General features: G+C 54.5%; 1 protein-coding gene across 6 annotated transcripts in view; it reads right to left on the bottom strand.

Moving 5' to 3' along the window:
- RPS6KA2 (ribosomal protein S6 kinase A2) overlaps positions 1-27283 on the bottom strand; it is a 318051-nt gene that overhangs the window by 62358 nt on the left and 228410 nt on the right. For 4 of the 6 annotated variants that reach the window (XM_047769754.1, XM_047769756.1, XM_047769757.1 and 1 more), the window contains 3 exons: positions 19539-19655; positions 17814-17895; positions 2512-2592 (listed from right to left, as the gene is read on the bottom strand). In XM_047769754.1, coding sequence (XP_047625710.1) covers positions 2512-2592; positions 17814-17895; positions 19539-19655 — 280 coding nt within the window. Of the gene's footprint in view, positions 1-2511; positions 2593-17813; positions 17896-19200; positions 19487-19538; positions 19656-22298; positions 22318-27283 lie in introns of those variants that run through there. The other 2 variants (XM_047769758.1, XM_047769759.1) reach the window with 2 other exon arrangements.

Here is a 27283-nt window from a genome sequence, read left to right as displayed (position 1 = left end):
CCTTCCCTCTCTGGCACCTCCCCTTGTTAATCGCAAAGGGGATGGACCGAGACAGGATGAGCCTGTGCCTGGTCCTTCCGGCTCCGTCATCACTGCAAAAGCGGGGCTTGGGGGGCCGGCCTTGCTCTCGGGTGTCTGCTCGAGGAGCAGGACCCCGGCTCTGACCCTTTGCACAAGTCTCCTCGCCTTCCCAAGGCGCTGCGTCCAGACACTTTGGGGTTCAAGGACACCCTCCACCTGCTCCTTCTTTTTGGCCGCGTGGACTGTCAGCCTGGCTCCCTGTCCCTGGCGGCAACGGGACTCGGGTTCTAGGTCTGGTCACCATGTGCCGCAGCTCCGGGCGTGCTGTTCATGTCTCGGCCCCGCCCTCCAGAAGCAGGGGCAACAAAGGGGCTGCCTGCACGGGAGGGTCAACAGCAACGGATGGCCGTGGCTGCTGGACGGTCTGTCCCTGGAATCTATTCCACACACGTAGGAAACGCAGCTGGAAAGTGGGCCGACATCCCACACTTGGAACTTTATATTTTCTGAAAGTAAATTCTAAAAGCATTATAAATGCTGCGGTTTGAGAAATACAGAGCCTGGAGCTGGAAACCTTTTGTCGGAGTTGTGTCAACTGCAGCGGGGATTAAGCTCCGTCCAGGGCTTGATGGGCAGACGGAGAACAGGGATCTTCGGACCGATCACATGGGTACGTGGAGCATGCGTGTTAAAGCCTAAGACCCCAGTTCTTAACTTCTCAGAAAAATGCCCTGAAGCCAACTGAAGTGACATGTGGACCGGATCTGACACGAGCAAATGAGCAGCAGTGGAGGGAGGAACTCTGGCCATGCTGGGCTCTAAGGGCACCTGCCCCGGCCTGAGGGTCTGGTCGCCACTGGCCAGCAAGCTCCCGTCTGCACTGGCTCTTCTCATTTCTGCAAGGACAGGCCACGTGCCTTCCCAGCAAGTCTTTCTAGACTGTTCTCTCGGTCACATCAGAAGTCCAGGAGTTCTCACCATGGCTCAGCAATAATGAACTCAACAAGTATCCATGAGGTTCAATCCCTGGCCTTGCTTAGTGGGTTAAGGATCCAGTGTTGCCATGAGCTGCGGGGTAGGTCACAGGTGCAGCTCGGATCCTGGGTTGCTGTGTCTGTGGTGTAGGCTGGCAGCAACAGCTCCGATTAGACCCCTAGCCTGGGAACCTCCATATGCCGCAGGTGCAGCCCTAAAAAGACAAAAAATGAAGTCCACTAGCAACAAAGAGCTCTGGCCTCCTGTCTTGGCGAGTATTCACACCTTTACCCCAGACTTGTATGAAAATCATGCACAACCTCCCCCCATCCCATGCCTTTGGGAATTTTTTTTTTGTCTTTTTTTTAATGGCCACACCCACAGCATATGGAGGTTCCTAGGCTAGGGGTCGAACCAGAGCTGTAGCCACCAGCCTACACCATAGCCACAGCAACGTGGGATCCGAGCTACATCTGCGACCTGAACCACAGCTCAGGGGAATGCCGGATCCTTAACCCACTGAGCGAGACTAGGGATCGAACCTGCGTCCTCATGGATGCTAGTCAGGTTCATTAACCACTGAGCCACGACGGGAGCTCCCACCCCCATGCCTCTGGACCAACAAAGTTCGCATCCGCTCCTGTCCTGTCTGGTGCTTCACCCGCACGAGTTACGCAGGCAGAGTGAGCTGGAGCATGGCCTCCCTGACCCTGGGTCACCAGCTCAGGATTTTCCACTTGAAGATTTCACTCAGGGCTTCTCTGAGGAGGCAAAGAGGCAGAGGGCAAACTAAGAGGCTTTGTGTGCAGCGCAGACACGTGGCCTCAGAAATCGGAATTATTCCATCTGAGTCTCAGTTTTCTCTTCTGAAAAATGGAAACAACAGGCCACCTCGAATGGGTGCTTTGGGGAGTCAAAGAGCTACCATCTTTAAAATGCTTAAAACAAGGCATTTCATGCTGAGACAACACAAAAATATGTCAGAGACACACCTCGTCTAGCTTGACTGAGTCCTTATTTTTAAGCCACTTTATCCACGATGATAATTTAATTAGTGGTAACCTCTCCTCCCTCAGATGAGGTCTGCTAGATAAAACAAGGCGTCTTAGGAGTTCCTGCTGTGGGGCAGTGGGTTAAGATGCCAACTGCAGGGGCTTAGGTCCCTGCAGAGGTTCAGGTTCAATTCCCTACCCGGCCCAGTGGGTAAGAGGATCTGGCGTTGCCGCAGCTACAGTGTAGGTAGGTCGTAGCTGTGGCTCAGGTTCGGTTCCTGGCCCAGGAACTTCCATGTGCCGTGGATGCAGCCACAAACAAACAAGCAAACCAACAAACGCACACAGGGCATCTTCCTCCCTTGGAGCAGAGCCCCAAAGATCGGGAACGGGGGACCCCGCTGAGGCAGGGCCAGGTGCCGAGAGCAGGAGGGCCTCTCCCTCTATTTCCGCCCTCTCTGATCTGCGGGAGGCTGCTCCAGGTCCTCTGAAAAGTAGGTTATTGATTTTTTTCTGCACGTACCGTAGTGAAGCTTTACGATGAAGGGGTGGTTCACTTCTGCCAAAATGTCTCTCTCCATCTTCGATCTGACTCGGTCCCGAACTGCAAGACAGAAAGGCGGACTTAGATTCTGGGGAAGGTGGGGTACAAGCCACTCGATGCAAATAAGTTCCCCCAATTGTTGGTTGTAAGGTTTTCCCAACATACACGAACGTTCTAAGACTGCCTTTAAATCCTTCACCCAGATCCAGTGCCTGTGGGACTCAGTCAGGGAATGGGCTGTTGAATTCGATGCCTGTTGAATGCCCGTTGGATACATTGTCTCTCCCTCCCTTTCGCTACACATACACATATTTTAGCCAAAAATCCGACAACAAATTATCGACGCCATGACACCCGACCCCTGGGTGCACTTACACGCAGCATCTCCTAAGCCAAGGACCGTCTGTTACTTAATCCTAACAGGACTGACCATCATCGCACAGCATCATCCCATAGTCAAGCCACACTCGCTCTGCCCCCGTGTCACTTACTCTTAGTTTCCCAACCTCAGATTCAGTCGGGGTTCACACACCACCTCTGGCTGTTACATCGCTTTATTCCTTTTGCTTCTGGAAGAGAATGGTCCCATATCTTTATCCCCCCTGTGCTTTTGTGGGTTTTTGCTAAGTCCAGGCTGCTTTTCTCGTCGAGTGTTTCCCCACGGGTCTGACCGTTGCCCACCAGTTGCTCTAACTCCTGTATTTCTTGCAAACCGAGATTAGGTCTAGAGGTTTTGTAAGACTGAGGCTAAGCATTTTTGGCAAAAAACACATCCCAGGTGACGCTGTGAGCCTCGAGTTGCAGCAGGTGGGGGCGGGGACCTCATTAGCCTTGCTCACTGGCGCTCAGGTGCAGGAGTCAAGCTGGCACATCACTGGCCTGTCACTTAAGGATGTAAACAGCGAGTAACCTGCTGGTGACACTTTCCATGGAGCCCTGTGGATCCGCTCGCCAGCCTTCAGCACTAGCTGCTGTACGTGATCCTTGCTTGGGTCACTGAGGCTTTGAGGGTCACAGAACAGCAACTGTCTCATTTCTGACGCAACTGGCGATGGAGAGGGAAACTCCTTCTTTCTCTGTCCCTGAGGGTGACTGTGGACTACGGACTTACAAACAATGACTGTGTGTTGCGACCAGTTGCAATATTATTCTTTCTGGTGCTGACATTGTACAAAGTGTGGCCATCGGGGAACACAGGTGGGATTAGTTTTGAGGCAAAAACAAACAAACAAACAAAATCACCACCTGAGAATAAGAGCAACTCCAAGATCCCCATAAGCAACTGGTGCGTCCAGGGTGGGTCCCAGTGATTTCCCACGGCCCTGTGTGGGTGACGGCAGGAGTTTTCCTCAAGTGTAAGTGTGACAAGTACCATGAATATCAACTTTTGGACCAGGTATTTAAGTCGTCCATACTTTGGCCTTACTTTCAAAGTTTTATTTAAGAAGTCCTTCCCAAACAAGACAAAACAAAACAAAACAAAAAAAAAAACAAAACACAACCCAGCACACATGGAAAGCAGCATTGGCCAGCATGGGGAGAAGTTGGGAGAGGGGGGTAAAATGCAGCAGGCACTGTGGGAAACAGCTAGGCAGATCCCCACCAAGGTGAACATAGAACATATAACCCAGCAATTCCATTCCTAGGCACATGCCCTGCAGAACGGAAAATGGGAACTCCAACAGGTGTTGTACACCCCACGTTGCCGGCAGTACTACTCACAGCAGCAGAAAGATGGAACCAACCCAAGTGTCCATCGATAGGTGATTGAATAAACAAAAGGGAGTCTGTCCATGCAGTGGAATGTTATTTAGCCCCGAAAAATAACATTCTGACACAGGCTACAGCAGGGATAAGCCTTAAAAACACTCTGCTAGTGAAGTAAGCCAGATTCAAAAGGACACATACGTACGACTCCACTTATCTGAGGTCCCTGGAGGAGTCAAAGTCAGACAGAAAGTCTCTGGTGGGGGCCAGGGGCTGGGGGAGGGGCAGTGTTTATGGAGCAGACTTTCTCCTGGGGGTGGTGACGAAGTTTGGGGGTTGACAGTAGCGACGGTCACACCGTATGACGAATGTATTGAACGCCACTCAGAAATGGTTACGACGGCGGCCACCGTAGTCGGTACATTTTGTCATGATGAACGAGAGCAGAAGGCCCTCCCTGTTCCTGGTCACAGGACAGCCTCCTCTTGCACCCGGTGCTCAGCCTCCTTGGGCTCCACCCGGGGCCCTGGCCACTCACTTCCCCCTGGGTCTGTGGCTGGGAGCCTGGAGCACACCCTGGCTCCGTCTCTCCCAGATCACGGGTGGCTCCCTGCTCAGCCTCCTCCTCTGTAGGTGGGAGATGATGAGGGCACCTGCCTGGTGGGGTTACTACAATGGGGCAACCTGTGCACACTGCAGGGCCAGGCACGCTCACTGCGTGGTCACCTGTGGAGCTGGCTTCACCGCATTGGTGATTCGGGGCTTTCTCTGATCCTTCTCCCGACTCCGCTGCTTGGCTGCACCTGCACAGACCCAGGCCCTGTAACTGCAGTGGAGGACGGAGGCAGGACCGCAGGGGAGGCGAGAGATGACTCCACGGAGCCTGTGAGTACCCCGTTCAGGGGCCCCCAGAGGGCGGCTGCTCTTCCTCTGGGGACACAGCAGTGAGCACATTCACCTCTGGAGGGATGTGAGATGCTGGTGTGTGATGGCCGGTGAGCAAAAGCTCTGGGCGACTCCTTCGGTGTGACTTCTGTAAGTTTTGATAAGACTCTCTAATTAAAACACAGTTCATCTATTCCTCTTTCAAAAAGTTGTTGATGGTATAGGTGAAATAAGGGGCTTTGTCATTAAACACGACTGCAGGGACACAGCAGAGAGGAGGTCCTGTGGCTCCATCAGGATGCGCCCAACACAGGCTCGTTCCCTGGCAGCTCTCATGGGTCACCAGTGTCCTGTGGAGGAGGGTGACCACAGGGCACGGGCAGCACAATCCCTAGGAGACGGGACAAGGAAGCACTCTGCTCCCTGCCCCTCCTGAGCTACGGGGCTCCGCCAGGGTGAACCCCCAAAAAAGGGGTCTCACGAGTGTTAACAGACACCCAAGCTGAAATCCCCTCTCGGGATAAAAGATGCAGAGGATGCCAGCTAAAGCCCCCGAAGGAGGAGAGGACACGAAAGAGCAGGATCAGAAAGACATCTCTCGAAACACGTGTACAGGCTGAGAAGGAGACCTCGGATGGAACTTGTAGGCAGGACCGCAGGAAGGAAGGGCGGCCGTGTCGGTGACGTGGGACCCAGGACCGCCCCTCCCAACAGGGGCAGACAAGAGGTCTCCCGGAGCAGCTGCTGGGTGGCCTGGGCCCCCCCCACACGGTGGGGGGCCTGGGGCTGAGTGATAAGCAGAGCAGGGCCGAGACAGGCGGTCTGCTGTCACCCCAAAACACACATCCTCCTGGGGGGAGAAGCCCTGTCCCCCATGACCTGGTGAAGCCGGTGCCAGAGGAGAGGGGCCTGCTCCTACGCCGGGTTGGCCATCTCCTCTCGAAGCCACTCTGACCTTGGTTAAGATAATCTGCAAACCTTCCGAACAGGGCCGATGCCACTGTGGCTGAGTTCAGATCTCTGGCGAATGAGGAACGCTCGTTAGTCCCGCATTAATTATCGTGTTTGCCATGGAAAACCAAGGCCATGATAAGCCTGGCGAAAAATGAGAAAAAGAGAGCTCACATTCAAATTCCCAAGCGGCTGTCCAACTACAGAGCGAAAATAAATATATACTTCCTCCCGACGCTTTACACAAAAATAAATCCCAGGGTGTGCGTGTGTGTGTGTGTGTATGTGTGTGTGTGTGAGACTGGGTCACTTTGCCGTACAGCAGAAATTGGCACAACATTGTAAATCAGCTATAACTTTAAAAAAAACTCAAAAAAAGTTACATATTAAAAATTAAGTGGGAAAACGCTAACAGAGATGAGCACGGAACTGATGACGTCTGGGCGGGAGTCTTTCTCGAACAAAAGCGGTGGAAACAAGAGCAGAGGGAAGCCTGATGGACCAAGTCAAAGCACAACCACAAATTTCCCACCCAAAAGGTCATGCGATTAAAAGGCAAACGAAAAATTTAGAGATTATCGGAAACAAACAGAAAAGGGGCCAGGAGCCTAAATCAACACAATCTCTACACCCTCTCACTGTGTCTCAAATCACAAGAGAAACCCAGACCCCAGTCGACAGCAGAGAAAACGCATCGTTTGGGGATATGATGCTTTCGCAAACGTGTTCTGTAAGACTGGCCCCAGGGCATGAACTGGAGACACACAAGCATACTGGGTCCGGGGGGGCAGGAAGCAGGCAGGGCTGTCTTCACCCAGGGCGAGGATTGGATCGCCGCAGACGACTAACAAGGGAACTGGCCGGGGCCGAGCTACCACAGTGTCACAGGACAACTGTCACAGGGCAATGCCCTTCGGGTGTGAAATAACACCCGAGAGAGGCCGGCTCTCCAAAGGTGACGGGGGGAGGGGTCTCCAGGTGTGTGCCAGCCGACACCCTGCCTCCCACTGCCCACTGCTGCTGGTGGCAGTCACTCAGGCCCCCAGGGAGGGAGCCAAAGGCCTGGGACCGTGCCTTGGCCTCCCGATGTACAGCTGTGGAGTGGTCCCTCCACCAAGAAGGAAACACACACGGAGAGAAAGGGCTTCATTTGCTGACACCGAGGAGCTGGCGCTGCCCCTTGGATAAGGGCCCCGAGGGGTTCTGATGTCTGCGATGGAGATGCAGCAAAAAGAGAGCCCAGTGAGGTGCCTTCTGTCTCCCTCCGTTGTCGCGTCACGGTGTCACCGAAGCACAGGAATGGTGAGACCCCCGCGCCTGCCCGAGAGCAGGGTCCCCAGCCGCCTCCCGCTGGGTGTCCCCAGCCTGCCCAGCGTCTGGAGCCTCCCTTGATACTGACTCTCTGCTGCTCCACATGTGAGCCTGGAATCGAGTGGGGCTGGCGACCTGAGATGCAAAAATCCAAATGTTCTAGGCTATTTTGAGATTCACAATAAACTGGGGATAAATGAAAATGCTTGGTGCTTCAAACCAGCCCTGCCCTTGTGGCTGGCCCTCGAGGCGGGGGATGAGGGCGACGTGCTGTCCTTGGCTGCTGCGCTCTGTGCGGCCATCTGTGCCCTTCGTGTGTCCTTCAGCCTTCAGGCGGTGCCACCTCTGGGGCTGAGAGGAAGGTGGAAGCCCCTGTCCACCTGCCCCACCCGAAGGGCGCGCTCTCCTCCCCAGAAAAGGAGGGGGACGCACACCGTGTGGTCACAACTCAGATCCAGAGCTGCTTTCTGGAACCCGCCCCCTTCTCTCAGGTGGGGCCTGTGTGCCCCCAACTTCCAAGCCTCTCCTCGCCCCCCATTAGACTACTCGGGGGCACGTCCCCTGCCCTCACCCGTGAGCTCCTGCAGAATCAAAGGTGCTGGGCTGGTCTTCTCGCCTCCACTGCGTGGCCTGCGCCAGAGCCCAGGAGGTACAGAGCTGGCCAATGGCCCTTGGAGCCCGAACAAAGTGTCTTGAGACCCAGAGTCCTCTGAGGTCTCTGGGAAGTGAGACACAGAAATGCAGGGAGGTCCCTTTTGCCAGGCGGCCCAATGACTTGGCAGCCTGAGTGGTTCTGAGCCGTGAGGCTCCCTCTGCGTCCCTGCCTCCCTCGCACACACGTCACCAAAACTCTCCGTAAAGCGGGGAATGCGACCTCATAGTGCCAGTTGGAAGCACTCGTGAACTTGACCTTGAGGTTCTCAGCACCTGCAAGCTCAGAATCCCTGGTAACAATACGAACCTGCTCTGGAGGATGGATCGACCGCACCTGCGATGAGGCTGGCCCGGAACCCTCTCGCTGGAGCTGGACGCCATTGCTTGCGTTATTCTGATTTTGAGAGAGCCCCATCGCTACGCATGTCACCTTCACATTATGTGACACATCACGCCCGACACGACGTCGCCGTAGTTCGCCACATTCTATTACACAGAGACCGTGTTTCCGAAGACAGTGAAGGGGAAGAGAAAAACTGGCGGGAGTTCCCTGCTGGCTCAGTGGGTCACGGATCCGGTGCTGTCACTGCTGTGGCACAGGTTTGATCCCTGGCTCGCATGCCATAGGCGTGGCCAAAAGAAGAAAAACCACAGCAACAAGTGTGGTTCCATCAGTCATGGTGAAGGCAAGACGGCCAGCTGGGAAGCACAGCTTGGAAGAGCCGCAGGGCGGTGGGGCGGGGCTGTGACAGCCCTGGGGACCCGGGCGCAGGACAGCACACGCTGCACGTGGCTGCGGGTCCACAGGCTGCCGCAGTCACAAGGAGGCCGGAGCCTTTTAACCGGTCACCAGGGTGCTGATGTCCAGGCTCTGGCCAGCGGAGTGGCCACACCTACCTCCTCCTGCCTCTGCCCACAGACCCCGCCAGGCCCGAGGTTACACCCCGAGGGGTCTCCCGTTTGCAGAATAAAAATCCGTCTCCACACAAGGGCTGATTCCCAGTGAAAGGGCCCTCCCACGGGAAGCTGTGTCGTAAACATGCGGTGGCCCAAATGCACTTACTCCAGAGAACAAAGGAAGGCAGACAGTGAGGAATAACACAAATAAAAATGCTCACCACGGCAATTATCGTATCAGGCGCCGCTTCTCAAAATTTGTTTTCCCATTTTCTTTATGCTAAATTATTTAAAACAAGGAGTTTCTGTGTCACTCAGCAGGTTAAGGATCCGGCGCTGTCACCACTGTGGTGCGGGTTTGATCCCTGGCCTGGGAACATCCACGGGCTCGGCCAAAACCGCGTTATTTCAAACAAGGCCAACAGGGTTACTTGTCCCTTCTTTACTAGAGAATCCTTCTGTGGGGAAAAGTTTCATATTTACAGGCAGTAAAGATGCAAGCAACAAAAACATCTATTTCCCGCTTTTTACCTCCAATGCGAGAAATGCGGTTCTGGTAGAAACGGACAGATGGAGGACACAGGCAGGAGGCGCAGTGACACGTCAGGGCTTGCATCATCTGCGAAGAGGCTCCCTGAGCATAAATACCCCGCTAGAGCAGGGCAGGCTTCCTGATGGGAAATGATGCCCTGGGCGTGGGGCACAGGCTGGACCCAGGTGCCCGTGACCATGGGAGGAGCACGGGATCCAGACTCCACCACCTCCAAGTCACGTGATTCCACACGAATGGCTTCACTGCCTCATGCTTAAGTTCCCTCTTTTTTTTTTGCCTTTTGTCTGTCTGTCTTTTAGGGCCACACCTGCGGCATATAGAGGTTCCCAGGCTAGGGGTCGAATAGAAGCAACAGCTGTCAGCCTGCACCACAGCCACAGCAACGCCAGATCCAAGCCGCATCTGCGACCTACACCACAGCTCAGGGCAACACCGGATCCTTAACCCACTGAGTGAGGCCAGGGATCGAACCCGGATCCTCAGAGATGCTAGTTGGATTCGTTTCCGCTGAGCCACGACGGGAACTCCCAGTTTCGTCATTTGTGAAAGGAGGATAAGAAGAGCCATGGGGCGCTTGAAACGTGAGTGTGGAATCTGCCTCCTTCCCCCCCCCCCCCACCCCCGAGGTTTGAAATCATCCAGGTGTGTGCATCAACGGCACTGACGAACGGGCATGGAAACAAAATCTGTTCAAACGAGGGCACCGATGGAAGCCTAGTCTCTAAGTCAGTATTTTTATTATTTTTAAAAATTTTCTTCTCTTCTGGACGCACTTGCAGCCTGTGGAAGTTCCTGGACCAGGGATCGAATCCAAGCTGCAGCTGTGACTTATGCCACGGCTGCAGTGATGCCAGGTCCTTAAGTCACACACCACAGCAGGAACTCCTAAGTCGGTGTTTTTAGGCCAAGCATCTCAGAGAAGAGGAAATAAAATGGTGCTTTGGGTGACATTCCGAGGGGTGAAACTGGGGGGGGCTAGCTCTGGGTAGGGACTCTTTTTAAGAAGTTGTCATCCACAGGAATTTAATCCCCTCATTTCTGACCTGGTCACCCCACTCCCGCGTGCGCGCGCGCACACACACACACACACACACACACACACACACACACAACTTCCACATTCCCTGGAGCACACGCCGCCGACATTCTGAGTGCAGGGATCGGGGCTCTGACCCACAATCAGAAAGTACCGTTCAGGAGGTCCCATCATGGCTCAGTGGTTAAGGAACCCAACCAGCATCCATGAGGTTGCGGGTTCGATCCCTGGCCTTGCTCAGTGGGTTAAGGATCTGGCATTGCTGTGGGTGTGGTGTAGGTCACAGACGTGGCTTGGATCCTGCATTGCTGTGGTTGTGGGGTAGGCCGACAGCTACAGATCCAATTGGACTCCTAGCCTGGGAACTTCCATATGCTGCGAGGGCGGCCCTAAAAAGACAAAAAGACGAAAAAAAAAAAAGGAAGTACCGTTCAGGGGACCACTTCCCTCTTGCCTCCCAGCCAGGGGCCCGGTAACCCACCCACAGCTGCCATGAAACACACCTGAAGTGACCATCCTGGTCTATTAGCCACCTGCTCAACAGAGAGATGTTGCTGGAATAATATATATTTTTTACCTTTAGAATCATCAGAACACAATATATTTCCTTTACAGCAGGGAAAGCGTATCACCTTTGGGCTTAGAAAGTTGACTTATGAGGAAAACAGCTGAAAAGCTAGTTAGGCGTGAGAACACAGATGAAGTCCCATTAGAAAACTACCACTGCAAAGACACATTTCATATAAACGCTCTTCCGCACGGTGGATAGGTGGTTCCACTCTCGTGGAAATGGGAGAGTTCTACCCAAGAAGCCGTCCCGGGTGGGTTTTGTGATCCCCGCAGGTGCCAGGCCTGCTGAGGAACTGGCAGGACTGGTGGAAACACGAGGATCACGGCGCTGCCCGTAGCTGGAGGAGGCAGGGCTGGACCTGGACGGAGGTCTTTCTAACCCGATGGCGGTGAATGCTCGGCCCTCGTCCTCACTCCCGCCACTCAGGCTGAACAGAACCTCGACAAGGGGAGTCCTAACACACCCCAAGGCCAGTTTTCATGGAGAAGAGGACGGGACGTGGTAGAGCCGACCCTGAGCCCGTACTTCCTTGACAACCGGAGCCTCACGTCAAGATGAGTGAGGCGGGGTCCGTTACTGACAGCATCTCACTTGGGCAGCAGGAAACGGAGGCCGGGAGAGCGTCCCCAAGGGGACACGGCCAGGAGAGGCCACACTGGACGGGGCCCCGAGGTCCAGCGTCTGTGCTCCCGACCACCGGCGGGTCCTCTCGCTGGCAGCCCACTAGAGACACCCGGGAGGTGGGCGTGCAGATTCTCGTGCCCAGACCACACCCAGACCGAGGACTCAGGGACGCTGACCTGAACGGGTGCCAGCACCTTGTGAACGTCCTTCAGGCAGCTCCAGCTTGCGGCCAAGGCCGGGCAGCGCCTTATTAATGTGGGTGGCAGCGTCCCCACTGGACAAGCTCCCTAAGCAGGGGACAGAGAGCAGCTTGCTCCACTTGCGGCCTCCTGCCTGGGGACACGCAGATAAGGTCTTTTTAAGCCACACTCCTCTCCAACCCAAAGCGGGGCGTCGCCTTCGGAATTCCTTCTGCGGGGACCTTGTTGTTTAGAAAGGTCACCTGTGACAACTCAGAGTGGGGTCTTGGTCCAGGACCCTTGTCAACAGGAGACCGCGGACACTGTGGGAGGGCCCTTCAGGGCCGGGGGCCGGGCAGCTCCGCCCCAGGGGCTGCATGGGGAGGTCGGAGCCTGGGGGCGGCCCGCGCCTGCTAGCTTGTCACACCGATGGCTGCTCGGCAGCTGACATTCTCCCCAGAAAGGAGGGCAGGTGCCCGCCAGATCCAGATCCAAACTCATTTACAGGCGGAGCGGAGCAGAGCGGTCCGAGGCTATTACCTGTCTGTCGAGCTCTTCGGGATCCGAATGACAGCGCCCCTCGCTTCCCCGGGACCGGCAGCGCGTCTTGGAGGCACGAGGCCGAGTCCTGCCGTCCCCTGCCCTCCGGCCCTCCTCCCATGGCCCCCTCTCAAGATAATCGCACTATTCAAGTCCCTCGCGAGTTCCTGGGGTGGAGGTCTGTACTTTCAGGGGTTCCGGTCACGAGCGTGCCCGTCAGCCGCGTTCCTTTCTTCTCGAGCGCGTCCTTCCGATGTACCAACGAGCCTGCAGACGGAGGGTGCACCAGGCGCGCAGGCGGCTTATGGCCCCGTGGGCCCCGCAGGCTCACGGAACACGGAGGCGTTGGAGCCCAAAGGGCTTCAACAACCCCTTGAACCGCCCTCTCCCTCACTCGTGAGGAAGGAAGGTGTGAGAGTGGGGGCATCCGAGGTGGCACAGAGACCCTGCCCCCCGGCTGCCCGGGCCGGCCCTCCGGGGAGGGGTCCAAGCCCCGCCTCACACAAAGCCCTGTCTTGTGAATCGTTTACATTTCTCTTAAGAAATTAAGGTCTGATTTGCATGTCTGGAAAAACAATCTATTCCTTAGGGATGGACCATTCCAAAACGCTGAAAGAGCATAGGACATAAAATAATGTTTCATTTGAAAGCTGGCTTTTTTTTTTCTTCTTCCATCTATTCTAGACATTTTTTGTTTGATTTAAATCCTAAGCCCTATAGAAAAAAACGCACAAATTGTCAGTTATGTATAACATTATAAAGGAGACATCTTTGTAACCACTGCCTAAGTCAACTATGGAAAAATATGGAGGTTACAGGTATCCCCATAAATTCATTTTTCCAGTAAGTGTCATTAAATGAGCAGGCATCCTTAATAATGTCTTTTCAGTTTTTCTAAACAGACACATACAATATTAATAAGAGCTTATTATGCTCAACAGTATGTTTCATGGCTTCTCTTTTTTTTAGCTGTCCCCGAGGCACACGGAAATTCCTGGTTTAGGGATTGAATCCTCGCCACAGCAGTGGCAATGCCAGATCCTTAACCCACAGAGCTACCAGGGACCTCCTGAAAGCTAGCTTTAAAGGAGCACAAGGAAGTGGGGAAAGCTTCTGGATTTATGCTTATATGTCTCATTCTCACCACATAAAAATGATTTTACAGCAAGCATATCATTCTGGAATATTATAAAAATAACTTTTTATTATGCAAAGTCAAACACGCTTTATGTTTGTTGAAAACTTAAAATAGAGAATGTAGAGAAGAAAATAAAAGCTCCAGGAGTTGTGGCTCAGCACTGACGGAACTGACCAGCATCCGTGAGGATGCAGGTTCAATCCCTGGCCTTGCTCAGTGGGTTAAGGATCCGGTGTTGCTGTGGCTGTGGTGTAGGCCGGCAGCGGCAGCTCCAATTCAACCCCTAGCCTGGGAACTTCCTTATGGTGCAAGTGCGGCCTAAAAAAAAAAAAAAAGCAATCCTTTGATTGCTTTTGTCGGGGCGTGATTCCTACGAGATGACATATATTCAATACTTGCACACACAGAGGCATCTACTCCTGCCGACGGAGGCGGTCACGCGTTTAACAGCATTGCGGTTGCTCCAGACACACAATTTTATATCCTGCCTGGTCTGGGCAGCCGTCTCAGGAGCACCTTCTCAAGGACTCTGGGCTGGATGATAAACCAACGTGGAGACACGGGTGCTCTTGGGAGGCTGAAGTCCCTAAGACGAGTGTCTGCACAGGAGGGACAGGCAGGGCCAGGACTCTGCAGGGTGAACGCAGACTCCCCTCGGGCTCCAAGTCCTTTCCTATGACCCCCCGCCTCCCCATCAGGGGGCAGGAGGGGGCGAGATTGTGCTTGGTGGGAAAGAGGAAATGGTTAGGGTGACCGGAGGAGAAGAGGAAGAGGCTGGGGTGCTGGGCGCAAGCTGGTGAGGCCACTCAGACCTGCCGGCGGAAGGGGCGACGCGGGGGCATCTGGTCAAGGACGAGCTGCTGCAGCGTCCGCTTGACCCGCCTGGGCTTGAGACCACCGGGAGCTGCCCTCCGTGTCTGAGAGTAAACCCCATGCTTCGAGAGTGAAACAGGGGGTTCCAGCAAATGGCCATGTTACGTAGCAGCTGCGCATTTTTGAAACAACAGCTTTACTAAGAGGGAAATCACAGACCACTCAATCCACCCATTTGAAGCGCACCAGTCAATGCGGATTTGCGGAGTTGTTCAGCCATCACCACAGTCGATTATAAGCCACATTCAATCCCCCCCAAAAAAGTCCAGGGTCATGGAGCCACTCCCCGTCTCCCCAAACCCCAGCCGCGGCAACCACGACTCTACCTTCCTTGTCTGTGGAGTCCCTGCTCTGCATTTTCACATAAATGGCACCTGACAACACGGAGACCTCTGTGCGTGGCTTCTTGCGCTCACACGTCTTCGCGGTTCATCCATGTGCTGAAGTATATGCATAGGGCTCCACTCCTTTGTTTTTTTAGGGCTGCACCCGTGGCGTATGGAAGTTCCCCGGCCAGGGGTCAAGAAGGAGCTTCCGCTGCAGGCTACACCACAGCCTCAGTAACACTGGATCCCAAACACGTCTGCGACCTACACCACAGCTCACGGCAGTGCCGGATCCTCGACCCACTGAGTGAGGCCAGGGATCAAACCCCTGTCCTCATGGAGGCTAGCTGGGTTCATTTCTGCTGAGCCATAACAGGAACTCCAGTATTTCACTGCTTTTTATCGCCAAATAATATTCCACTGCATGGATGTACCATAGCTTATGAACAAATTGATGGATATCTGGGGGTTTCCCACATCTTGGCTACGGCGATCAGCTAGCGCTGCTCCCTAAACCCTCACGTACAAGTTTGTGGGCAGCTGAATGCTTTAGCTTCTCTTTTGGTTACACATCTAGGGGTGGAAGAGTTGGGTCGTGTGGCAACTCTGTTCAACTTCTGAGGAAGTGCCAGAGGAGCTGTTCATGTCTCAGCCATCCGGATCTTCCCGAACTAACGAACTTCTAACTGGATATACAGAGCTACTGCTGTAGCTGAAGAGATTATTTCATTCAAACTTGGGGACGGAACGTCAAAACCTGCTTTGTTTCCGGTACATCTTTTAACAAACAATTCTTGAAAATTATATTATTATGAGGATCTTAGACTATTTGGCCAAGTTCAACTGACGGTTTTAGAAATATGATTGTAGCTACAATAAAAAAATGCTCACTATAAAAAGCATGGCTTAAATTATGTGGCTGAGTTAAAAAGGCCAGTGTCTGCAATACGCTAGAAAGGCTACGTCACAGAAGCCAAAATTTTCGCACACAGAAGAATTACTAGGACAGTTGTTAGAAAAGTCCATTCTAGGCCCTGCCCTAAGAGACGAGGACCCCCTAGGTCAGGAGCGGGGCTCGGGGTCTCTTGCTAACAACGGTCCCCAAAGCCGCACGGGTGATTCGGCCGCAGGCTCCTGTCCGGCCAGAGCGGCCAGTGTCTGTGGCCTCCACTGGCCCTGCTGCCCACGTCGGCCTCTTCCCACCTCCCGCGGGGGACCTGCCCCCCCCCACGCCCCGCCTCACTCTCCTGAGTCTTTCCTGAAGGGCCTCGTGGGGAAGAGCTCGTCTTCCTGCGCATCTGCGATGTTTAGGTCTCTACCTTTTGGGGTCGGGGGGGTCTCTACATTTTTGGTCCAGGCATTTATCGTCATATGTTATCGGTTCTATGTGGCTCAAAATGCATCGTCTTTACCGGCTGACAGTAAGTGACTTGAAGGCAGAGAATGACGTATTTTTGCAGTGACCCCTGCACATAGGTGCTGAGGACTTTGCGAGGTAAGACCTAAAAAGTCTGTCTCCGAGCTCCCATGTGGCTCAGCAGAAACGAATCTGACCAGTATCCATGAGGGCACAGGTTCGATCCCTGGCCTCACTCAGTGGGTTAAGGATCTGGTGTTGCTGTGAGCTGTGGTGTGGGTCACAGACGCGGCTCGGATCCCACGTTGCTGTGGCTGTGGTGGAGGCCGGCAGCTGCAGCTACGATGTGACCCTTAGCCTGGGAACTTCCATATGCCTCACCTGTGGCCCTAAAAAAGCCAAAAAAAAAAAAAAGTCTGTCTCAACATCTGTGAATTTCAGACCTTGCATACCCATGCCCTGACAGACAGCCCCCCACCCCAGCAGGAAAAGACCCCCCCCCCCCAATGGTTCCCCTACAAGCCAGACCGGCTATAACTTACCTGCTCTCCAATCTAAGTGGCTTGCGTCCCCTGCCAGCCCACAGAACCATTCAAACAAGCCCGTCACATCCTCCCTGGAACCAAGGCCCACCCCACACTTTTGTTCCTACAAAGCCTATGTCTTCCTGGCCCTGGTACTTACTCTGCTCCTGAGCAGCCCTGCATGGCCCCAAGTGGTGCCCAGTGAAGCCTCCTCTCCCCCAGGCGATGAGTCTAGGTGACTAATAAACTTCGTCCTCTCAGCTGCCAGGCCAGGTGTGCTCAGCCTTCTTGCTCTATGGAGGGCACTGGATCCCTCCCTCAACCAACAGGTGAACGGGGGGTGGTCAGAGCTCGGTTCTATGAGATGCTGGCTAAACGACCCCAAGCTTGGAATAGAGATCTTAGATAAGAGCTTATCTTTTTTTCTTCTTCTTTTTAGGGCCACATCTGTGGCATATGGAAGTTCCCAGGCTAGGGGTCACATCGGAGCTGCAGCTGCCAGCCCACGCCACAGCCACAGCAATGCAGGACCTGAGCCATGTCTGTGACCTACACTGCAGCTCACAGCAATGCTGGTCCTTAACCCACTGAGTGAGGCCAGGGGTCTAACCTGCATCCTCCTGGATACTAGTCAGGTTTATAACCTGCTGAGCCACAGAGGGAACTCCCATAAGAGTTTATCTTGACCTGTGTGACGTGCCTATAAGTTCCTGGGGGTAGAAACACAGAGGCTGGGCATTGGTGTTGGGCTGTATTTCTAATCCCACCCCCAGGACAGAAGGGAAAAATGAATCACATTTTGCTTGAAACTGAGCAATCCAGTCTGACGGATGAATTTAGGCGGATTTGTTGCCTGATAGGAACCGTACCAACCTGTTTCTGCAACTGCCCCCCGCCCCCCGCCCCCCGCCAATGCTCTGTTCTCCAAAAGGCAGAGCATATGGGGAGGGTGCTGTCGACACAACACGGCTTCCCTCGGAGGCCCGGAAAGCGAGCAGGGGGTTGTTAGATACTCGGGGACGTGTTCGTGCTGTGTGTCATCAGTCAGAGTGTGACGTGTGGACACACAGGAAGCACGCAGCACTGAGCCGAATGCCTGTCCCCCAGTGAGCAGCAGGAGCTGAGGCGGGTTGCTGGGCCTCGGTGACCCCTCACCTTTCAAGGTGGCCTTCTTAAGGACCTTCATGGCGTAGAGCTGCCCCGCGTCGGACCCCTTGACCTTCCTCACCAGGAACACCTTGGGGAGAGAGCACACAACACCGGCAGTTGGCACGACGGGAACCTCGTTTTCCTTACGGGACTTGACAAGGGGACGCCCAAGGGCGGCTGGAACATTCCAATCCAATAACTGCGCTGCAGGAACAAAGGAAAATGAAAATCTTTCCCAGCGTCTAGCCTGCCGGGCAAAGCCTCACGTCCTTTACGCAGCCCCGTGAGGAACTGAGGTACCCGGGTGCTGCTGCACGAAGGGTCAGCCTTTGCTGTCGGCCCTTCGCTTTCCACCAAACGCATTACATCAGAAGTAATACCACCCTCTCCCCCCCCCCCTTTTTCTTTCTTTCTTTTCAAATTTTTTTTTAAAGACCAGTTGTTTAGGAAAATCTGCACCACCGAGAGAGGTTTCCAGGGAGATCAATCTGGCTTATTGCAAGATGCCGTGTAAAGCCGCAGGGCGGAGCCGCCTGCGGGTCATTGCCAGTCACACGGGACCGTCTCAGATTCTCGAGATAAGCAGGTTCCCTTATCTTCACACCGGACAGACTCTGAAGGGAGCAAGGAGCATCCTGGCTGGTCTCTGTCTCCAAGTCACGGGTCTCAGAGGAACACAGCCCTGCCCCCATCCGCAGCGTCTCTAACTAATGGGAAGACAGTCCGTTTGCACATAAAGGGGCCTGTCTCCACGTTTCAGAAACAGCTTTCTAGACGCAGACACTGAATCGTCACTTCTCTTTCTCGTAAATGCCTTCCAAACTGCATTCACCAGCCACGTTTGGAGACCACGCCGTTTTGAATACTGGTAATTTTGTACGGTTCAAACGAACCTGTCAGCGGATACATTAATATAAACACATGCTCCTTATCACACTGCAGTGTGGAGAGAAAAAGAAAAAGACAAGACATTCTCGAGTTCCTGTTGCGGCTCAGCAGGTTAAGAACCTGACATAGTGTCCATGAGGATGCGGGTTTGATCCCTGGCCTTGCTCAGTGGATCTGGTGCTGCCTGAACTGTGGTGTAGGCTGCAGATGCGACTTGGATCTGCATTGCTGTGGCTGTGGTGTAGGCCAGTGGCTGCGGCTACCATTCAACCCCTAGCCTGGGAACTTTGTATGCTGCAGGTGCAACCCTGAAAAAAGGGGGAACAAAAAAAAGGACTAGCCCTAGGAAGTAGCTCATATTGTCTCCATTTCGTAGACAGGGAAAGGAGGCTGCATAGCAGATGTGGAGACCCCAGCCTCCCTGACTCCGGGCGACAGTCACAGGAACCGGGCCTTCTTTCCCGGGCTCCTCGCTCTCTTAGTTCTCCTCTCGTTGGCACAGTACCTGTGGAACACACACTCCAAAGATGCTCACAGCTCAGGACCCGCTCATCACGGTGACAAACGGAAGGCTCGCCGAGGCTCCAGGAGAGGAGGAGGGGTTCAGGCCACCCAGCTCCGCAGTCACAGGCTTCCAGCCGCACAAAGTGGGGCCACGGCTCCAGGCACTCGGGACCCGCCCCGTGGCCGCTGCCCGCTGCCCGCCCTGTCATTGCACCAGCTTGGGCCACGCCTCCCACAGGCTCCAGAGGCACCTGCGCCGTCTCGCCTCCCCCAGACGGTGAAGTGGGGGCAAGCCAGTGGCCGGAGGGTCACTCAGAGGGAACAAGGCCCTCCCCTCACCTTCCCATAGGATCCTTGACCCAGCACTTTCAGCAGCTCGAACTGGGACGGGTCGGCCTTCTCAAAGCCGGCCTTCACATGATGGCTAATGTCAACCTCCTTGACGACGCCTTCCTCCTGCAAGAGAACAGGACAGAAATAAGGCCAGGGCCCCCCGGACGCGTCCTCCACTGAGCGCGGGACGAGGCGGGTCCGGCACGGGCTTCGGGACGGGAGTCGGGAAGCTGGGGCCCCTGGGTTTACAGGACCACCCTGCTTCTCTGTGCCAGCGATTCTCCTGGGAGCTTTAACTGCTTCTTTTCCCCCGGGAGTTTGATCGGTGGGTCTTAGCAACGTCTCAAGGAAATGAACAGGGGCCCAGTGAAAGCCAGTCTGCTTCTCAACGGGCTGGGCGGCTTTCCGGACAGGGAGGAATACGGGAAAGCCATGGGAGGCGACGGGCCTCTGAGACTTTGTCTTGAGGTCTGTCTACACCGCTCCGCTCAAAAGGGTCCTCCTATGCGGAAGTGGCTTAGGAAAGGCCGATTTCCCCCCTCCTTCTCCTTCTCTTCATCCTACTCTCCCTCCCACTTCTGCCAGAGCTCATGCAGAGAATGACTCATCGTCACCCCAGAGGTTATGTTTCAGAAGAAGCGGTCGGGTAAGATTTTCTGCCAGGCCAGACGCTCTCCTCGTAGCAAACAAAGCCCTTGGTCTTTAAATGAAAACGCTGACCGAAATCACTACTGATTTTCGTCAGAGAACTTCCTGTCCTCGGATATCACTGCCCCTGGAAGGGGGATGCTGTGCGCCCAGTGCCAGCGAGTCGACGTGGAAAAGCTCAAACAGGTGTTTTTCTGACGTTAAAGCCTAACTGTCCCTTGAACTGTGCTTCTCTGAGAGTCCCTTTCCAATGCGTCTGTCCACCTGATGGTTCTGCCTTATTCTGGCTTTGGCACGGGGCTGCGTCCTGGAGGACATCAGGATGGGCTGGCTGAAGGTCACTCCTAAAAGCAGCCACCGGTACCTGCACGGGTGGCGTGTTCTGGGCACTCGGGCTTTTCATCCCCTATTTCTTTTATTCCTTAAAAAACTCTACGAAGTGGAGATTTTACCCCAAATAAGGTTGCACAGCTGGACACGTGGGAGGTGGGTTCCCAGCTTCCTCCCTGTGTTTTAGTTGCAGAGCAAATATTTTCAAATGAAATCACAGCGGCCATGATCCGCAGAACAGGGGCCTCTCTCGAAAAGGCACAGAAAATTCAGTTCTCAAAAGTTATAGACCTTGCTATTTTATCTCCACGTAATCAGTATCGCACACCTTGAAAAGTACGGAAAGGTCGCGTGGGCGACAAAACGGTCCTCTTTGCTTTTTTGATTCCACTGGTTCAGTTTCCATACTTTCAAGGATTACTTGCCATTTTTGTAAAAATGACGGTTTTTCTATTTGTAAAAAGCAATGCATTTGGTCCCAATGGGTTCTTTGTGGCCAGTCCCTACGGTTTCGAAGACAAAGAATTACAGTGTTGTTGCTGTGGAACTGCTCCTGAGTAGGTAAGGGAGAGGGAGACCACTGAGGGTGCCCCCCGGCTCCGGGCAGGTGTTGAGACCCAGTGGGAAGTGGGGACCACATTTGAGCCCCTGGGGTCCCAGGGCCCCCTACCCACAGGAGACCTGCGGCTTCTGTAGGGAAATCTCCCCACTCATGACAAGGAGGCGGGGAGGAAGGGAGGCCTCGGGCTCACTGCCACCTGTTCCCACCCGAGGACCAATTTCCCTCTCAGAAGACCAGGCCCAGCCGAAGTTCAAACCGTTCTCCAGATCCCCACAGAAACGCAGGTGCCATCATGAAGGAAAGTGAAGCCTGTCGCTTAGGTAAGAGTGAGATGCCCCATTTCTGCTGACGCACAGCTTCTCCCGGCATCCGGTTCTTCCTGCCCCGGCCCCCCTCCCACCCGCCACAGGACAGCACTGAGTCACCCAGAGTCCCCGCTCACTCTGCTGACGGGAGAGGAAATCTGACCATGGGATGCTTGGAGGGCGTAGGGTGGGCGAGGTTGCAGGGGGCAGGGGAAGCACGTGACTGGGGAGCAGGTGACAGCCAGGGACTCACTCATGAGCACACGTCACAGAAATGACTGCGTTTCTTTTTCTTTTTTTTTTGTCTTTTTGCCTTTCCTAGGGCCACTCTCGTGGCACATGGAGAGTCCCAGGCTAGGGGTCTAATCGGAGCTGTAACCACTGGCCTATGCCAGAGCCATAGCAACTCAGGATCCGAGCCGAATCTGTGACCTACACCACAGCTCACGGCAACGCTGGATCTTTAACCCACTGAGCAAGGCCAGGGACCGAACCCACAACATCACGGTTCCTAGTCAGATTCGTTAAACACCATGCCACGACGGGAACCCCATGACTGTTTTTCTTCAAGAAACACAGGCCATCCCTTGCTTCAGCAGCCCTGCCTGCAGGTGCATGAGCTCCCTCCACACGCCGGGACAGCGGGGCCCCCTCGGCAGCCAGGTGGTCCCAGAGCCCCGGACCCCAGGAGTCCCGCCAAGACCCTGCTGCACCCGCTCCTATGATGGAGGGGCCCAGCCCGCAGCTGCCAGCGCCCCCAGCCCAGCACACCCACCACACACCAGTACCTGTCCTTCCCGGCTCATTGTTGTCCTAATGTTTCAAATCAAAGGCTTAGGAGCCAACCTCCCTTAATGTTTCATGTTTTGTGTAGATTCTTGTTGTCAAAGCATGTGGGACAAACACACTCCAAGCACACACCTAACTCCACCCTCGCGAATGGCGTGAAAGCCCCAGGGCTCTTCCCGATAACACTGCCACGCAGTAAGGTCTCATTTCGAACCAATAAGGGCCTCAGCAGCAGAGCGTACAGGGCCATCCACGGAAGAAGGAACCTCGGCCTTTTCCATCTCTCAGACAGTTTGGCTTGAACTTGCCTAAGGATGCTTTGTTTTTCTCTTTCTCAAGAACCGGAAAAAAAAAGAAAGAAGGGAAAAGGAGAAAAGGCCTGGAATTGGATGCTGGATGCAGGGCCTGTGTGCACAGGAAACGCTGGTTGGGGGGAGAGGGCATGCCCAGGCTTGTCTGCTTCTAACTCTTTCCAGACTGGACCGTCCTACTTTCCAGATCGTTCGTGATTACTGCCTTAAAGGGCAACCAGATTTAAATACTGTCCATGCCTCATTCTGAAATACATGTCCTTTCTTTTTTATGGGGCAGGTCATTTTCCCTAGAACTCTATGTGGATTTTCATGCTGCTCCCTTAAGAAAATAAAGTCTGTTCCTAAAGCCTCCAGGGAGCACTAAACATTTGGTTTCTAACATCATTCCCATGAAAGAATATCTTTTTTAAAATAACTGAGACCTTTGTGGGAAGAACCTGGCATCACAGTCAGGTGCTTGTTCTCCAAGCAAGGATTTCAAAAACATTCTAATGTGAGAGAGAAAAACTGGAGAAACACGGAGTTCCCTTGTAGCACAGTGGGTTAAGAACCTGGCATTGTCACTGCTATGGCGTGGGTTCCATCCCTGGCCCGGGAACTTTCACATGCCACAGGCGCAGCCAAAAACAAGAACAAAAACAAAAAACCTAGAGGAATAAATTGTTGGAGTGACATCGATATATGACAAAATAATCTGTGACAGTGAATTTTAGAATCCCTGTTGAATTATGCTTGAAATTCTTTTTTTTTTGTCTTTTTGCCTTTTCTAGGGCTACTCCTGCGACTCATGGAGGTTCCCAGGCTAGGAGTCTAATCAGAGCTGTAGCCACCAGTCTTCGCCACAGCCACAGCAACGCGGGATCCGAGCCGCCTCTGCAACCCACACCACAGCTCATGGCAACGCCGGATCCTTAACCCACGGAGCAAGGCCGGGGATGGAACCGGAATCCTCATAGTTCCTAGTCGGATTCGTTAACCACTGCGCCATGATGGGAACTCCAATTCCTTTTTTTAAAAAATATATTTCTCCATTATATGAAATTCTGACCAATGGAAGAAACCCCCATACAGGTGTTTGAGGTGGAGAACCACTGACGAAACACCAGAGGGGACCAGTGGCTGCCGCTCTCTGCCTGGCGCCAAGGTCACCTTGGTAGGTAGTTTCCGCTCTTCTGAGTGATCCGCTTTTCATGTCATTTAAAGAGAGAATATTTATGAAAAGTAAATGCAGATTAAAAGTTGTGGAATATTGGGAGTTCCCGATGTGGCGACGTGGCGCAGCGTTAACGAATCCTACTAGGAACAATGAGGTTGCGGGTTCCATCCCTGGCCTCACTCAGTGGGTTAAGGATCCGGCGTTGCCTTGAGCTGTGGCGTAGGTCACAGACGCAGCTCAGATCCCAAGCTGCTGTGCTCTAGGCTGGCAGCTGACCCCTAGCCTGGGAACCTCTGTATGCCATGGGTGCGGCCCTAAAAAGACAAAAGACCCCCCCCCCAAAAAAAATTGTGGAATATTAATGATAAGGGCATAGACAGTAAAAATTGGACAAGTGCTAGCTTGGTCTCCAAAAGAGAGGAAGGGTCCTTCTAGAAAGCACTAACGTGCACGCAGGCAACGCGTTAAACTCGACTCCCTTCCAGCAAGTCCTGCCAGGCTAGCCCCGCCCCACCCCGGCCTCCTTAATGCAGCGCCGACAGGAGAAGCGCAGGCCGGCTTGCCGGGGTCTCACGGGGGATTCCGGTCGGCAGAGGCTGCCCTTGTGAGGTGTTCCCACCGGGGCACTACCGCCAGGGTCCCTCTTCCAGACCCCAAACCGGATGCCCAGGAGCAACATCTGTTCAGTGGTGCCCCTGCGCGAGAACCACCAGGGGGCTTGTTAGAAACACAAGCCCGGGGCTCGGGGCTCGGCCGCGTCTGCTGCCCGGAGCATCCCCATCCCGCTGGCTCACGCTGTATCCCTGCCCGCGTCCATCCAGCGGGTGGTCCCAGCAGCACAACACAGGCCGTCCTGACCCGCAGCCACTGGCCCCCGGCACCCCTGCTGCTTCATCCCCGACATCCCCCCTTGGAAGCCCATCCTGCCGGGCTTTGCGTTACCGTCCAAACCCCGATGGCTCCCAGGCCCCACCCCCCCTCCGGAATTCCAGACGTGAGACTCGTCCCAGGCCAAGCCCCAGGTTCGCGCGGGCTCACCGGGACCTCAGGGGCCGTGTGCCTCCCTGGTCCTCAGCGCTGTGCCGGCAAACCCCGCCTTTGTCCTCCCCCCACCGCAGTGTGAGCTCAGCCCCTCAAGGCACAGTGTTGTCATCAGCCCTCCAGGAGCAGGTCAGGGCCTCTGCCTTCTCACCCCGTTCCTGAAACACGCGGTGGCCTTGAGTGCTTCCTGACACTTCCCAACTCGTGGCTGCGATGCGCTGCTTTTAGTTTTATTCTTTATTTTTTGGCAGAAGTTCCCAGGCCAGGGGTCAAACCCGCACCTTGGCAGTGACCTGGGCTGCTGCAGTGACACCGGATCCTTAACCTACAGATCCACCAGGGAACGCCCACGATTTAAGTGTTTTTAAAATGAGATTTTATCTACACTTTGGTTTTTCAGAAGAGGGCTCACCACACCGAGCCTACTGCCCTGCCAGGAAGCAAGTGCAGAAATGCTTTGCAAGGGGGCAGAAGGCACCAACGAGCTCCCCCACCTCCTCCAGGGAGTGAAGCCAGGGCCCACCCCGGGGAGTCCCTTGGAGGGCGGCACACCCCCCAGTAAAGTGTCCTGAACCAAGGGGCACAGGCCGTTCACAACAAAGCCCCCAAGAGGTGGCGGTGCACACGCTGTGCAAGGTGGGCGGGACCAGGCCTGAGCCACAGGCAGCTCTGAGATCCCAGGAGGGGGTGAGGCCCAGGCAGAGGGAAGGGCTGCAGGTGCCCCCAGGTCTGCCCGCCGCTGGCAGTGCCCAGTGTCCAGGCCTGCCCGCCACTGGCAGTGCCCAGGGCCCCAGGCCTGCCCGCCACTGAAAGTGTCCAGGACCTGAGCCCCAGCTCCGTCTGGCACAAGGGGCAATTCCCCGAGGGACAGGTCACGCAGCCACACTGGTGCTGTTTTCTCACCTGTCCTGGAATGGAGTTTTTCCCTTTTCCTTCTTTTGTCATTTTAAGGCCACACCTGCGACACATGGAGGTTCCCAGGCGAGGGCTCAAATGGAGCTGCAGCTGCCAGCCTCACCACAGCCACAGCCACAGCCACGCCAGGTCTGAGCCGTATCTGTGACCTACACTGCAGCCGAAGCAACGCCGGATCCTGAACCCACCGAGCAAGGCCAGAGATCGAACCTGCGTCCTCACAGACACTATATTGGGTTTTTAACCTGCTGAGCCACGACTGGAACCCCTTTCCTTTTTCTACCAAACAAAGTGGCCCAGTGCCCAGGGCAGTGGGAGCCACGCACACGCGGGCACCGTCAGCAAGGCGTGGCCAGGGCTGCAGACCCGAGTCCACCTTCAGAAAGACCCCCTGAGCCCTGAAGCCCCCCGTGTCCAAACCGGGCTGAACCTGGGGTTCCCGTGTCACAGCGGCAGGAAGAGAAGGGACAGAGCAGACGCCGCTCAGGTCTGTTCTCCCCCTTGTGCTTCCGACAAACTCTGGCCCTGCCGCCGCTGCCAGTAACTCTGCTTATTGAGACGGGTTTCCCGTCTCCACGGCTTCTGTCTGTCTTCACCCCGTTGCCTGTTGTCCCTTCACCTGATTGCCCCTCCCTCTGAAGGCCTCTCGGTTGCTGGTGTTTCTAGAAATCACAGGCTACGCAAATCGGACGCCCGGGAAGCTGCGATTGGAGAGGGGGCCGGGCAGATGGAGCAGCGTCTCTGCAGGTGCCTCCGTGCAGAGAGTCCCAGACCCAGGCTGAGGCTCCCGGGTGCTGACAACTCGATGACACTTCAGCGGGTTAATTCTAGTAAGTTCTATGAATCCTTGAGCCCCCTGCGAGAGCAGCATTCTGTGGAGACAAGGTGTGAGGTGACAGAGATCCGAGGCTCTAGTATCAGGACGTGGTGTTTTGGGTGCGGGCTCTAAATGACACTTTCTGTCTCATCTCGAAAGGTGCCTTTAAGGACATGTTGCAAAGAGTCATTTCTAACTCGGGTGAGAACTTCGTCATTGACGCACCTGGCTTTGCTAAGATGCGCTTAGGAGCCTTCGAAAAGCCTCCAAAGTGTGGGTGGGAAATGGATGGTGCCACCGCAATGAAGCTTCCTTCCAGAACAAATGGCTTTGTGTGTGGATGGTGTCTGTCCTGAGGCTGTGGGATGTGTGGCTACCAGGCTGCATAAGCCTTTATTCTTTTTTAAAAATTCTAAATTTTTTTAGTGGTCGTACCTGCAGCATATGGAAGTTTCCAAGGTAAGGATCAAGTTGGAGCTGCAGCTGCCAGCCTACGCCACAGCCACAGCAACGTGGGATCCTTAACACACTGAGCGAGGCCAGAGATTGAAGCTGCATCCCCATGGACACTACGCAGTAACAGAAACTATGGGCTGTGTGAACCCAACCGCTCAGGCATCTCTTGCAGACACTGGACTCGGGTACCACGGACCAGGGAGGTCTCCTGGCAGGTGCCTATGCACTGACCGGGCATCTCTAAGCCACACGTGTGGAGGAGGGCCATTTGGGTTTGCAACAAAGACGTTGCTAAAGTAACAGACTTTTGTTAAACGGTCCAACAAACACAGAGCAGTAGTTATTAAAACAGACTGCTATGATTGGGGAAGTCTTATCTTGGGATACATCTTTTTAACTTTTACTCTGAAAGCAGAGA

This window comes from Phacochoerus africanus, chromosome 2, assembly GCF_016906955.1.
Source record: "Phacochoerus africanus isolate WHEZ1 chromosome 2, ROS_Pafr_v1, whole genome shotgun sequence".
NCBI classification, from domain to species: Eukaryota; Metazoa; Chordata; class Mammalia; order Artiodactyla; family Suidae; genus Phacochoerus; species Phacochoerus africanus.
Note: the sequence above shows the minus strand (reverse complement) of the source record. Positions and strands in the feature narration are given on the sequence as shown.